Source organism: Panthera tigris, chromosome A1, assembly GCF_018350195.1.
Source record: "Panthera tigris isolate Pti1 chromosome A1, P.tigris_Pti1_mat1.1, whole genome shotgun sequence".
Lineage (NCBI taxonomy): Eukaryota > Metazoa > Chordata > Mammalia > Carnivora > Felidae > Panthera > Panthera tigris.
Window position 1 is genome coordinate 69,316,848 of NC_056660.1, and position 15,567 is coordinate 69,332,414.

Here is a 15,567-nt window from a genome sequence, read left to right on the forward strand (position 1 = left end):
GAATATTGAACCAGCCTTACATTCTTTGGATAAATTCCCATACTCTCCTTGTTACAGCTGGACTTTATTATGGGAATCATCACTTCCATAAGAAGCTGATAAAACTTAAGTTTTAAAGAAATATACATACCTGATGCCATTTTCTCCTTTTTCTGGCTTCTGGTTAAGGCCATCCTTTACCTGAGAAAGAAAGCATTTTCAAATCTTATCCACTTGAATAAGTTCAGATTACCATTTCAGCCTTTGAGAAGGAGAATGACGTTGACATATATCCTAGGAGCCACGGGCATAATGATTACATGTGTAGGGCTCCAACCTTTGGCCTTGGTTTTCTTTAAGGTTAACATGAGCCTCCACAATTTTTGATGCTTGCTTTCTGGAGGTTCCACAGAACCCTACTGTCCAAGAATTTGGAATGAGTCACTCAAGAACTCCCTAATAAAACACATGACCAAGAAGTCTTAATTCCATATTGCAGTTTTACAGAAGGTCACCTAAATTTACCTTATAGAATACCCACAACTCCTTCACTTGGTTCAACTATACCTTCATAGTTTCTTTATATGTGGATTGGCTTATAAGCACTTGTGTTTTGTCATGAAATATTTTGTGTATATTTTTATTGCTTTTACCTGATATATTTACTACATTTTTAAGGGACTGCTTTAATTTTCCAATTACTCAGTGTGAATTTTATAACCAATACAATTAAAGATATATTTAAAATTTTATCTCAAAAAGTTGCTAAGAATGCATATATGTATTCTGTGTGACTTGTATGCACTCGCCCCCCCCCCCCACTATATCATGCCCCAAAGTTCTTTTTAAACATTTTAATTAATATTAATCCTTCCCATCTATCACTCAAACTTTTATTGGAAGTCAAATGACTTGTACCCTTGAAGAAGGAAGACTTGAAGATGATCTTATATAATTATAATTATACTACATGGGGTAAAAGAAAGTCACACCATTCACAGGCTGTTTCCAACATCACAAATAGTAAAGAATCAGCTGTAGGTGTCTAACTACTTACCACGCGGTAGTTATTGGGGGCCCACACTAGCAGGGTATGGCGATGGCCCTGCTCAAACTTATGAGTTACTGGAGTGATGGGTAATCCAGTAGAAGAGATGTTTACACTTGTCAGTTTGTCTACATCAAACGTCATAAATTCATTTGTCTATAACGGGAGATAAGGAGTCAAAGTTAATACCATAGCATCTTATTCTGTACTGTCACGCAGAATAACCGCACACTGCCATGGCATATCATTTGACATCCCCAGTTGACGTTCATACACATCAAAAAAATGCCTTGAGGGGCGGGGCGGGGGGTGCTCGGCTGGTTCTGTCAGTAGAGCATGTGACTCTTAATCTCAGGGTGGTGAGTTCAAGCTCCACATTGGGCACAGAAGCTACTTGGAAAGAAAGAAAGAAAGAGAGAGAGAGAGAGAGAGAGAGAGAGAGAGAGAGAGAGAGAGGAAAGAAGAAAGGAAGGGAGAAAGAAAGAGAGAGGGAGGGAGGGAGGGAGGGAGGGAGAAAGGAAGAAAGAAAAGCCTTGCAGAAGCTGGCATTGGTTTGTCTCAGCCTCCCACCCACTCTTTTGAACTCTGTCATGAACTTCTTTAGTGTTACACAATAATTATACTTTTTGTACAGCATTTTACTATTATTTCATTTTATGAAAATAAATGTTCTGGAAATCATTTCTACCATTGGTCAAAGAGTAGTTTTAGAGGAAAAGCCATAACCCTGGTGACAATCAGTACTGGGCTGCTCTGAGCACTCAGAAGTCAAATTTTCTTTTTTCTTCGAGATTGTCAGTTTCATAAGCTATAAGGGAGCGGTTCTCAACCGTGGCTGAACAGGAGTGAGACCAGTTAAATCAAAATCTATGAGGTATCAGAATTTTCAAAGCTCTCTAGGCGATTCCAGTATGGACCCAAGGATGAGAACCTCCAATTGAGACCAGCGACCATCCAGATTAGGGTTTTCCAACCTTGGCACTATTGACATTTGAGGCCAGATAATTCTTTGTTGTGGGACTGTGTGTCAGCATCTCTGGCTTCTTACATATGAAATGCCAAGAGCACACTCTCAGTTGTGCCAATGAAAAATGTTTCCAGAAATTACCAAATGTCCCCTTTGGGGGCAAAATAGCCCCTAGTAGAGAACCATTGCCAGATCCTTGCTGTTTAAAATGTGGATCCATGCACGAGAGAGCATGTTAAAAATGCAGCATTTCAGACCTACTAATTAAGACTCTGCATTTCATAAGCTCCCCAGGTGATTCACATGTACATTAAAGTTTGAGGCACACTGGTCTGGAGTGAGGCCAAAATGAGACCAAGATAACAAGACATTTCACTTCTGGACTTGTTGTAGGAATTACATAAGGGTCAAGAAGATCAGTTTCTTCAAATCCTATTATAATTCAGGTCAGAAGATAAAAAAGGAAGTTGAATTCCCTTCTACTTACCTGGGACATTTGGTCAAGTGTCACCGCGCTTCCAGGAAAATATACAGTCATGTTATCATTTCCTATATTCAGTACTTTAATCTGGACTTCGTTTTGTTTGGGGAAGACTGGAAGAGTTTTCTGAGCAAAATAAAAGAAGATTAGCAGCGATGTCTCCATGCATATTGAAGATAAGCTTGCCCTAGCACAACAGTCACCATCCCCCCACCCCCACCCCTGCTACAGCACAGAAAGCCGCACCGGCTGAGATACCAAACTCCCCTGTGAAGTCTTCAGTTGTTCACCTCATGGCACCCACAGAAAATGATGCTTGTACAAAACATGGAAGAAATCACAAAGAGGCTGCTCTGGGTCTTACCTAGCCACCTCCAAGTCAAAGGATACCAGGTTATGAAGCCTGCTATCTGAGGAGGTCAGAGTAACCACAGCCCAAGTGAATGTTTATCTTGTTGTGACACGTGAGATCTACTCTCCTGGAGGCCACGATCTTCCCCTCTAACTTTGGGAGCCTGGACCACAGCCCTGACAGTGCTCTCGACATCCTTCCATAGGTATCCTATGCCCTCCTGCCTCCACACGTTCCTTCAGGGCTTCTGCCTTTTCCCTGTAGTGCTCTCTCTCAAATCCTGGTGTCCCTGGAGCAATCCTTTCTATTCTAGTCTAGAAGCCTACACTAGTCCCACAGTTCATTTTGCAGAAAGCTAGCTATGTTCCAGAGCAAGTGAGTACATGCACGTTCACAGGAACACGACGCACGGTAGCCAAAACATGAAAGCAGTGCAAATGTCCACTGATGGACGAATGGATAAACAAAACGTGGTTCATCCAACAGTGGACTATGATTCCACTTTACCAAAGAAGGAGATTCTGACACCTGCTACCGCATGGAAGAAGCTTGGGGACATTATGCTTGGTGAAACAAGCCACCCAGCAAAGAACACTTGGTGTATGAATCCACTTAGATGAGGTACCAAGAGTGTACGAACTCATAGAGACAGTAAGTGGGATGGTGGTTGCCAGGGGCTGGGGGAGGGGAGATGGGGAACTGTTTTTAATGGGCACAGAGCTTTAGTGTTGCAAGATGAAAAGCATTCTGGACATTGATTGCATGATGCTGTGAATGTATTTAACAGGACTGGACTGTATACTTAGAAATGGTTAAGATGGTGAATTTTTTAATGTATGTTTTATCACAATTCCAAATTTTAAAAAAATTTAAAAAGAGAGAATGAGGGAGGGAGGGAGAGATAAAGACAGAAACAGAGAGAGACAGACAGAAAGAGACACACACACAGAGACAGAGGGGAGGAGACAGACCGAGACAGAGAAAGGAGGAGGGGAGAGAGGTGGGAGGGGAGTGTTTACCTCCTGTCTTACACACTACGTAACGCCCGTTTCCGGGGCCTGGTCTCAAACTAACAGCACTAGAAACCTGGTTTAGTGCCCCTGTGGGTCCAACAGACTGAGTGTGGACTGGAGTGGGGACTAACATCACTAGAAACTTGAGATCACAGAGGCGTCTTCCCAAAGACAATTTACATATTTTCAAAGTGCTTCTTGTTTGTTGAGTGATGAACTTCTAACCAGATTTCCTAGGAGTTCAGATTGCGAAAAACAAGTTCCATGAACTCCCGCTCCCCTTACATAAACCGTGTCAATGGAAACTCCCCGTGTCACTGCCATGCATACTTCTCAAGCGAAGCACACCCATCTGACTCTACTGCAGGCTGCCCCCTTCACAGTGACGAGAACCTGTAGTGCGCACTGCCCGAAAAGGACCATTTTGCCCCTGCAACACAACCACATTGTCTCTGGCTCCAGGACAGTCTGTCGGCAGAGACCCTGGCCTCCCCTGATCCCCACAGCCCCAGAGAAAGAAGCCTTCCGAAGGTTCCACCTGACCCGCAGGAAAAGCCACTGGGGGACCAGAGGGCAACTCACATCAATTTCCACTTGCACAATTGCCGCCACCACGAAAGCCATGGAAGCCAGGAACATTCCAACTGTCATCTTCTTCAAAGAGCTGAGACGTAAGTAAGAGTGACTCTCAACCAGCCTCAGACACAAGCGAGCTAATGATAACATTCTTTTCCCGCCATCCACCCAAACAAAACTAACTTCCCTGTGAAATACTGTTCGAAAGTATCTCTTCCTCTCTTATTTCTGATTGAGATGAGGAAGGATATATATAATGCAGCTTATTTGCATTTTCACATTTAATTTCTAGAAACTGTGGCTTAGGCGATACGTTGGATGACAGTTAACATTTCTATCATCTACATACATGAAAGCTTTAACTAGAAGCTTTTCAGGCTGCCTTTTACAGCACTTTTATGTTAAGGGCAAATTTCCAGAAACATCAGCACAGAGACCTCTCATTCAAATATAACTCTTTAAAAACCCCATCATATAGGTGGTGTGCTGGGAGGGGAGACATTCTTTCCAGCTGATGGAGTGCAGTCTATTTGCAAAGCCCTGGGACTGACAGGGCCTCACCCCCACCCCCAACCTGCCGAGAACCTACGTGAAATTGAAGCCACATTTTGCAATCAGAGGATATATCACGGCATCCACTATGGGGACCATGATGACGATCAAGATGGCGTTCACGGTCTGTGGGTGGAGTGGAGAGGAACCGTTAGCTGTTGTCTCAAAGGTACTTTGATCTCAGAAAGCAACTTAAACATCTTCTCCTACCTGCATCTGGTCCGGCTGAATTTCAAGAAGTCCCTGAAAAGAGCGGGGGGAGATTCTCACTGATCAGTTCCCAGAGGTGATCAGTTGGGGAGGATGAAGAATGTCGTGACAGGGAAGGGAAAGAGGGTGAAGGGACTAAAACAGAGGAGCGGTGACCAGGGGAGGGAGAATAGCTGGACGTCCCGAACTTACAATTTTCCCACTCATAGCTGTGGCTTGCAGCGTCCACCTGGAGCCCTAAAAATGAATACGTTCACTGCATCATTTGGGAACATGAGTTTTAAACGTTTTACGAGTCAATGTTGCATCTCTTCCAGAGCAGGAAGGAGGTCTGAAATGTTATGGGATTTAAATGTTATGGGATTTAAACCTCAAGTTTATCTTCCAGCTCCATTGTCACGCTGGGTAAAACCAAACAACTTGCATTTCTGCTGCACAGGTTAACACAACATATAGTTCTCAACCCCAGGGAAGAATCTAGAAAGCGCTCTTCTGAGAGACAGCCATCCTTAGGAAATACAAAGACACAGGCTGGGGCCTGTTGGAAAGCATGGCATCACCTTATAAGGTGGAGGCAGCTACGTACACGTAAGATATTCTACATTCACTGGCATCACAGTTTCAAGAACATCTTTTTTTTTTTAAGTTTATTTATTTATTTTGGGAGATAGAGGGAAAGCGAGCATGAGTGGGTGAGGGGGAGAGAGAGAGAGAGAGAGAGAGAGAGAGAGAGAGAGAACCCCAAGCGAGCTCTGCATTGTCAGTGCAGAGCCCAATGTGGGGCTCAATTCCACGAACCACAATATCATGACCTGAGCAGAAACCAAGAGTGAGACACTTAACTGACTGAGCCACCAGGCGCTCCAAGAACATCATTATTGTTAAGAGCTGTGTTTGACAGTCTAGGTTGTCCTGAAGTAGAAATCCACCAACAGAGTGATGGTTCAGGGGCGCCTGGGTGGCTCAGTTGGTTAGGGATCCAACTCTTGATTTTGGCTCAGGTCATGATCTCATGGTTTGTGTGATCGAGCCCCACCTTGGGCTCCATGCTGATGGCACAGAGCCTGCTTGGGATTCTCTCTCTCCCTCTCTCTCTCTGCCCCTTCCCCTTGCCCCCCCCCCCCATCAAAATAAATAAATAAACATTTTAAAAAAGACTGATGGATTTAACCCTGCAGCCTAGTTACATTCAACTTATTTTATATAAAGAGGATTCAGGACTGTATACAGGTACATGTAATTATTTCCATGGAGGACTGAACACATAAAGTTTTCAATCTGTCAACTCCGTTTAGAAGGCATTATGGAAAGTCAAGAAGTACACCACTGCTTGAGCTCTTAAGAGATGTCAGGCACGGATCACTTTATGCACGGTCTCTGATCCGCACAGCCTTGCCATGGGCGATTACCCTTCCAGGAGCATTACAGAATCCGCCCCCCGCCCCAGTCATACAGCTAGAAGGTGATGAGTGTACTTCTAGAGCAAATCTGATTCCTATTCAGCTGGTTCCTATTCAACACGCAAAGCTGCCTCCCTGTGCTTAAGATGCTGGTCTAAATCCCATATTTACAACTAAGGAGATTAATGTGTTCACTCAAATTTTTTCCAAGAGTTGTTTTGTCCTTCTAATAACCCTTCCTGTACAATAAAAGGACCTGCGTTTATAATTTTTTTTAAAGCTGCAGTTTCTAGAAGAAACACTATCTCATTACTCTGGCAACCGAGTATTCACGCATTGAGTTGTTTAACCCAAATCTGAAAACTTCCTAGGCACATGTCTTCCGGTTGCGGGAGCAAGAGGAGGGTGACAAGGCACTGATCTGAGTTTGAGTTCCTTGCTCTGGTCAGAATGACTTAGGTAGTCATTTCACATCCTTGGATGGTACTTCTAGCTCAAGCATTCCATTTTAGAGCAGAAGGTATCAAGGCCTTTTTCAGCTTAAATGTTCTGTGGATCCCAAAAAAGGCAATACTGTACATCCTCTGAGCACACTGTATCAGTAGAAAAGCTCTTTATTCTTGGTTTAACTGGTAAGAGTCCTAGATACTTTGATCAAGTCTTTCCCAAGGCTCTGTAAGCTGACCACACCTGATTTTCTTCATTGTTTTGCAACAGAAATGTGGATAGAACCATCTAGAGTTGTGTTGTTGTTTTTTTTTTAAAGAAACTCAGTGTGATCTAACACTTAGTAAATAAACGAAGTATAAAAAAGAAACTGGAAGAAAACGTTTTTAGAAGCTAAATACTAAGTACTGCCCCGTCCGTGGTAGCGCCCAAGGAATTTTGCTAAATAAAGATGTAAAGAAACACACACAGCTTTACATTACCTGCTGGTCAAACAAGGCCCAGAACATTGGGAGCGGGATATACAGGAACATCACCCTCGTAACCATCTTAATTTGAGAGATGAGCCTCTCCTGTGGATGAAATGGGGAAGGATGAATCAGTGTCATTCACAGCTGTCAGCAGTGTTGTTTCAGTATAGACACGTGCAACCAGAGACAAGCCGGGAGGTGACTAATTGTTCCAAAGAACCCTCCCACAAATTTTTTTAGAAAACCCAGAATTCCTCAGCTATTTAAAATGAGTGCGAATGTCAGTTTAAAAGGCATCTTACTAGGGGCACCTGGGTGGCTCAGTCGGATAAGCGTCCAACTAGACTTCAGCTCAGGTCATGATCTCACAGTTCGTGAGTTCGAGCCCCGCATCCATGCGCTGACAGCATGGAGCCTGCTTGGGATTCTGTCTTCCTCTCTCTGTGCCCCTCCCCCGCTTGCTCTCTCTCTCTCTCTCTCTCTCTCTCTCAAAATAAATAAAAATAAACTATAAAATAAATAAATAAATAAATAAATAAATAAATAAAAGGCATAGTACTAGAATTTAAATGTAATTCCAATAAATGTAACCCCACCACCACTGTTCACTGATTCTTCTGTTTTCACACTGGTTACGTGACCACAATCACGCATAATTAATAACCGATTCTACCAAATGAAAACCTATGAAAAGATAATGTTGTTTCCAGCTATACCCACCGTTTATCAAGTTCTTCTCAACATTAACACACATTCTTGCATAGTCTTGTTCAAAACACTAGTCAGGTTTACAAGGATACAACTGATAATTTTGTCCACGTGGCCTTAATCATACGAACCGCCACTGTGGCTGTCCCCGTGCTGGAGGAAGACCCCAAGAAAACTGCAGCGATAACGGTCACTCACATCATATTTCTCTTTAGCCCAGTCCAGCCAGTGCTCCCTCTTGGGAAACTCCTTACTCCGATGCTTAAACCTATTTTTGAGGGCAAACTGAAGGAAGGAAGAAAAATCACATTTCAAAACAGAACCGATTACTTTATGAGGGAAACACATTTCAATACAACTGCCTTTAATGGAAAGCTGTGTTTGTGAGAGAAACAACGTATATATCGTATAAACTTGTGTAATGATGATGCTAAAAGAACCTGCATTTATTCCTAATCTCTTTCTAACTATGAGCCTTTGAGTGGGGTAAACAAAGTCATATTCTTACTACTTTACTCTCTGGGCCCCCTAGAGAGGAGCATTCAAGAGAAATATAATGTATGCCATTTGTGATTTTGGTTTTCGGCTGGCCATAGTACAAAGTAACAGGGATCTAAGTCAATCAGAGAAAGACAAACACCATATGATTTCGCTCATCTGTGGAATTTAAGAACAAAACAGATGAACATATGGGGGGAGGGAGAGGGAAACAAACCAGGAGAGACTCTTTATTTTTAATTTTCTTTTTAATGTTTATTTATTTTTGAGACAGAGAGAGACAGAGCATGAGTAGGGGAGGGGCAGAGACAGAGGGAGACACAGAATCCGAGGCAAGCTCCAGGTTCTGAGCTGTCATCACCGAGCCTGATGCGGGGCTCGAACTTACAAACCCTGAGATCATGGCCTGAGCTGAAGTCACACACTTAACCGACTGAGCCACCCAGGCGCCCCTGGAGAGACTCCTAAAGATAGAGAACAAACTGAGGGTTGTTGGAGGGGAGGTGGGCAGGGGGATGGGCTAAATGGTAATGGGTAGTAAGGGTATTGTGATGAGCACTGGGTGTTGTATGTAAGTTACGAGTCACCAAATCCTATTGTGGAAACCCAAATTGCACTATATGTTAACTAACTAGAATTTAAATAAAAATTTGAAAAAAAGTAACAGGGATACACCTGAAACTAATATAACACTATGTTAACTGTACTAGAATTAAAATAAAAAAGATATATATAAATGTAAAAAAAAAAGTAACAGGGAAACAGGTAAAATTCATTTTAAATATGTTATATATTATTTAATCCAATAAATCCAAATGATCTTACATATGATCTTAATATGTAATAAGAATAACATTAATATTAAATCAATAATTATTTAAACAATTATTAATAAATTAATAATATTAAATATTACAATCGATGAGAATTTCTATATTTCTTTTTTCATACCAAGTCTTCAAAACCCGGGGCATATTTTATACTTACAGAACATGATCAATTTTTATCAGAACTATTTGATTTGTATTTACTTTTCATAAATTTATGTTTGAAAAACTAAATTTATATACCTAAGTTGTTCCAAATATACTTAGTTTTCCACTCACTGAACTGAGTATCAGTTTTAAAGTGTAAGAGTGAAAGTAATAATAATAAAATAAATTAAAAAAAAATTTTTTTTAAAGTAATACACCCAACATGGGGCTCAAACTTACAACCCTGAGTCCAAGAGTCGCATGCTGCACAGACTGAGCCAGCCAGGTGTCCCATTAAAATTTAAGAGTGAAGGAGCACCTGGGTGGCTCAGTCGGTTAAGCGTCCAACTTCGGCTCAGGTCATGATCTCGCGGTCCGTGGGTTCGAGCCCCGCGTCAGGCTCTGTGCTGACAGCTCAGAGCCTGGAGTCTGCTTCGGATTCTGTGTCTCCCTCTCTCTCTGCCCGTACCCCACTTGCACTCTTCAAAAATAAACATTAAAAAAAAAGTGAGAACTCACAATATAATATAGCAATATATAGGAAATTGTGTAATTTAAAATAATTTGAATGAAATCTAATTTAAAATTCTGTTCCCAGTTGCACACAACACATTTCAAATGTTTGAGAGCCACATGAGGCTAGTGGCTATCATGCTGGACGGCATAGATCAACAATAACATTTATTTCCTGCCTTTATTTTTTTTTAATTAATTTATTATTATTAAAAAATTTTTAATGTTTATTTTTGAGAGAGAGACAGAATGCTAGTGGGGAAGGGGCAGAAAGAGAAGGAGACACAGAATCTGAAGCAGGCTCTAGGCTCTGAGCTGTCAGCACGGAGCCTGATGTGGGGCTCAAACTCATGAGCCTTGAGATTATGACCTGATCTGAATTCAGATGCTTAGCCGACTGAGACACCCAGGCACCCCTTTCCTACCTTTAAATGTGCCTGTATGCATTACATCACGTTGATGCACATGGAAGAAACCATATTCTGCATGTTCCTGTCACCGAATTGTCTTTGGAAACAAGACTTCCGATGGCTGCATAGCATGGCTACATCTACTAGAAGTTAAGCACTGTTCTCCTGCAATTTTGTGTTATAAAATTTTGCTGTTATAAATATTACATTGATAATCTTCTACTTGAATCTGTGTTCATTTTGTGTGTTCCTTTTCAAAAGTGATTTTCTTAGTCTTAATTCTGAAAGTAGCATTACTGACACTCCAGACCCTTGAGATGCAGCATCAAACCTCGCCTCTCCACTTCCGTTTCACTCTTCCCGACCCGCATCAGCCATGGTTAGCCAGCGTGATAGCTGAACAGTCACTCTGCTTTGCCTTTCTTTGACTACCGATCTAATTCGAAAGTTCAAGAGCCATTTCTATCTCTCCCTTTTTGAGTTCAGTTTGTGTCCTTTTCCATTTGGTCAGTTTTATAAGAAACTTTAATTACCAAAATAGTTAAGAACATTAAGAAAATGTTTAAAGAGAAGTCAATGTTGGGGCACCTGGGTGGCTCAGTCGGCTAAGTGTGTGACTCTTGGTATTGGCTCAGGTCATGATCTCACAGTTCGTGAGTTTGAGCCCCGTGTCAGGGTCTGTACTGACAGTGAGGAGCCTGCTTGGGAAGCTCTCTTTCCCTCTCTCTGCTCCTCCCCGCTCATGCTCTCTGTCTCTGTCTCTCTCTCTCTCTCAAAATAAATAAATAAACTTAAAAAAATAAAGAAAAGTCAATGCTTCATTGCATTTTAATTTGAAGGAGGTAGAAGGTTCTGGGGTGGCTAAATATCACTGACAGAGAGAGCTACTGAAATACTTACACCAATGCACTTGACAACTTTAGCCATGACATTACCCTGGGGCTGAAACTTCTTGTACATTCCACTGCCAATGACGAACACAACTGGGAAGGCAAAAGAAGATGTTAACAAGGCATTTGACAGAACTACCTGTGACCTAGAAGATGTGCTTTTATTTGAGTTACAACCTTGTTTTGGAAATACTGGGATTACTCACAGAATGGGCTTGCCTTCCTATGTCCCGGTTTGGAAAGTGCTTTTGATCCTAACAATCACAGAAGCTTTGAGCGGTGGTATATTTGTGCTGTCATATACCAACATTGGAGCCTATTACTGTCCACTTCCCACATTTTGGGGTGGCTCACAGATGCTCCATACGGCTATTTAAGTGCAAGGTTTATTCTTAAGCATAGGGAGACAAAGGAATAAGTGCTTTCACGTAACAGATCAGCACATAATTCTATAAAGACAAAAAACAGCTTTAATTTTCTGATTGCAATGGCAGAAGAGTTTCTTCTTTTTTAATAAATCTTCAGAAAAAGGAAGAAACTAATTTGTTAAAACCTTACTTAATCATGTGTGGCAGAGTTCATTCCGTGGTCACGGTACAGAAAAACAGTGGTGAATTTTTGCATCTGTGGCTACAGTTTTACAAGGTTAAAGCACTTTTACAATAAGGCAATTCTTCCATGGATCTTCCTAGAAAAGGCATATTGTAAAAATAGAAAAAGCATTCCTTCAGGAGACTCTGGAAACCCAGTACCGTATGAGGATTTCTGATTGTCCAATACCACAGTTTAATCATTTAAAAGCACCGATGGGTTAATGGAATGCCACTTAATTTCCTCAATTTAAGAGGGCCTGAGATTTTGAGAAGTGCTACCACTCAAAGCATATGTCCAAGTATGTGCCTGTGTTATAGGTGTTCTTTATGGTTGAATAAAGAGAAATATACTTGAATCCTCACCCGATGCCAATCTTCCTTAATCCAGACAGAGATGGCAGAGATACTCATAGATGGAGTCTACTCTGTTTTGCCAACAAATATTTTAATCTTTAAGCTTCTGATTACTTAAGCCTAATTCAAGCACAAGATTGCTGCTGAAAGAAACTTCAAGAGACAGCATTGATGCATAGAATTTGGCCTATTCTCAATTCTTCCATTCGAGAAACATTGTATGATGTAAGAATGACCCATGCAAACTAAATGACAATTTACCTAATGCCAACTGACTACAGCATCTGGCCTCAAACAACAGCTTTTGAGATCCTTTTTTTATCTCCTTACACAGAATCGGAGAGGAGTAGGTATATATGGGCTTTTTAGGGGAGTGTGGCAGTATTTAAACAATTATGGAAGGAAATGGACACAGAAAAAAAGGGAAAATACGGAATTCTGGCTTGAATGTAAGGGTGAAGCTAATTTGCTACAAGCTGAACAAACAGGGTTAAGAGGGGGCATAACTGACACTATGAAGAACTGAAAAAAAGTCAGAGAAAGTGATAGTGCCAGCACTTTCTCATTTGAGTGGGAAGCTGCAAAGGCCTGAGATGCGTATTGGGCTCTGTTTCCTGCTTGTGCTACCGTTACAGGTTGAATCGTGTCCCCGACCCCCACCACCCCCCGCCCCCAGAAGATGCTGAAGTCCTTACCCCCAGGACCTCAGAATGTGACCTCATTTGGAAATACAGCCTTTGCAGAAGATCGAGTTAAGATGAGGTCATTCAGGGGGCTCCTACTCCAATATGACTGGTGGCCTTACAAAAAAGCGCAAATTTGGACACAGATGTGCACACAGGGGAAGGCCACAGGCAGATTGGCATTGTGCTGCATCAGGCCAGGGAACTACCAGAGGCAGAAGAGAGGCCTGGAAGAGATCCCTCTCAGTAACTTCAGAGGGAGCAGGGCCCTCTCGCCATGTTGATTTTGGATTCCCCACCTCCAGAGCTGTGAGATGATAAATAAATTTCTAATGAAGCCACCCAGTCTGTAGTGTTTTGTCATGGTAGTCCCAGGAAACGAAGACACCTGCCATCTTTCAATGTAGACTATCCTAGGGCGAAAACTGTCCACACTTCCTAAAAAGCCAGTGCCAAGAACTAATGTGTGAATGAATATATCTAATAGACACATATATTCCTCCCAACGGGAAGATACTCTGGTAGAACCATTTCAAGATGATGTATTATGGAAATCTGGGTGTTCACTGGAAGTATTTAAACGCTAACTGGACCAGGCTGCCGGGTCTTGAGGCAAGCTGGAGACGAGCACACGCTGATAAGAGCAAAAGCGTTCGGTCATGGGGTCATCTAGTCTAAAAGATTCTGTCACTTTTCTCCTTAAATCTGCCTAAATAGTGTCAAACTTTTCAGAGCCCAACTCAGTTGATCCCATTTCCTGTAAACTCTTTTTTGATCTTATTTCCTCTGAAGTAATATGCCAACTCTACTTTGTTTGAATGTTCAGAGCATGGGAATTATTATTACAATTTATTCCATGAAGTTTTAAAAAATTGGTCACAATAATTAATGTGAGGGTCTGACCTGATTATAGGATTGTACTAATTCAACTGATTTCTACTTACTCAGAGCTACAGCCATGAGAGCAGCAGGGACCCCAAATGCCAGTGGGTAGCAAGCTTGTTTACTGTGAATTCCACATTGTTGAACTGGGGAGAAATTATAAGATTAAAATTCATTATATCATTTTTTTATAATCTTATTTTTTAATGTTTATTTATTTTTGAGACAGAGAGAAAGAGCATGATCAGGGGAGGGGCAGAGAGAGAAGGAGACACAGAATCTGAAGCAGGCTCCGGGCTCTGAGCTGTCAGTACAGAGCCTGACGTAGGATTCGAACTCACAAACTGTGAGATCATGACCTGAGCAGAACTTGGATGCTTAACCAACTGAACTACCCAGGTGCCCCTCATTATGGCATTTTTAATGCTCATATATGGTTATCGTTTTTTAAAAAATCCCTAACTGGTTATTACATATTGTTTTTACTTGATGTTCTAGACTTATCCATTTGCTTTATCAATTTCATTGTCTGCTGAGCCCAGCAGCTTTGTAGTAGAAAGAGCAAGAGACGAACATAGGTTCTAATCTTAGCCCCTAAATAGATGTCTGACACTGGCCAAGCCAAAATCAGTGGGAATCCTTATATGGATTTTCTTGGTGGGAGAGTTAAAAGTGACCTGGATACAATAACTTGAAGATAGGGGACCCAGTAAATAAAATCAAAAGTACCCTGGAAAATCAAGATTGTGTGTTCCTGAATTCATGCTATTTAAAAAACAATTAGATGGCCCAGGGCAGGGGTCAACAAAGTTTTCTGTGAAGAGCTGGAAGTAAATATTCTAGGCTTTGTGGACCATTCAGTCTCTGTCCCAGCTACTCAACCTTGACTTTGTAAGGTGAAAGCAGTCATGGACAATAGACAAATCAATGGTCTTGTCCAGATTTCTGGATTTGGCCCATCAGCCATAGTTTTCTAACCTCTGACTGCACATCCATTCTAGCTCTGAAATCCTAGGATTGGTGAGCAAAAAAAATTAAGACTCTGGAAGGAGAAGTAGAGATTATTGGACATTCCTTCTTTTTCTTTTTTTAAAAAAATGTTTATTTATTTATTTTGAGAGAGAGCATGAGCACGAGTGGGGGAGGAGCAGAGAGAGAGGGAGGGAGAAGATCCCAAGCAGGCTTCGTGCTCAGCCTGACATGGGACTCGATCTCATGACCATGAGATCACGACCTGAGCTAATATCAAGAGTTGGACATTTAACCGACTGAGCCACCCAGGGTCTCCTAGAAATTCTTTCAATGAAATGGAGCCTCCAGGAATAATCTGATCCGAAAGGGATTTGACTTTGTCTTTGACTGACTAACCGCTTCACAATTCAGTAGAGAAAGAAGTTAACTTGTAGAAAATTGATAGTCACGCAAATGTTTCCTGTTCATAGCTGTCCAAATGATTCTGTTCGTGGCAATGCAAACTCACTCTTCCCTCTGGGAAGAGTGTACATCTCTGTTGTTCAAATCCTTATTGGAGCTGATTATAGCAGTGTTCCTCCAGTTTCTTCACTAA

At 41.7% G+C, this 15,567-nt stretch overlaps 1 protein-coding gene across 3 annotated transcripts in view; it reads right to left on the reverse strand.

Annotated features, from left to right (window-relative positions):
* SLC15A1 (solute carrier family 15 member 1) overlaps positions 1-15,567 on the reverse strand; it is a 55,612-nt gene that overhangs the window by 11,352 nt on the left and 28,693 nt on the right. For all 3 annotated transcript variants that reach the window (XM_042979556.1, XM_042979573.1, XM_042979563.1), the window contains 11 exons: positions 14,063-14,146; positions 11,499-11,581; positions 8,402-8,488; positions 7,508-7,597; positions 5,371-5,415; positions 5,179-5,211; positions 5,006-5,094; positions 4,423-4,504; positions 2,482-2,601; positions 1,037-1,183; positions 131-180 (listed from right to left, as the gene is read on the reverse strand). In XM_042979556.1, the coding sequence (XP_042835490.1) occupies positions 131-180; positions 1,037-1,183; positions 2,482-2,601; positions 4,423-4,504; positions 5,006-5,094; positions 5,179-5,211; positions 5,371-5,415; positions 7,508-7,597; positions 8,402-8,488; positions 11,499-11,581; positions 14,063-14,146 (910 nt within the window). The remainder of the gene's footprint in view (positions 1-130; positions 181-1,036; positions 1,184-2,481; positions 2,602-4,422; positions 4,505-5,005; positions 5,095-5,178; positions 5,212-5,370; positions 5,416-7,507; positions 7,598-8,401; positions 8,489-11,498; positions 11,582-14,062; positions 14,147-15,567) is intronic.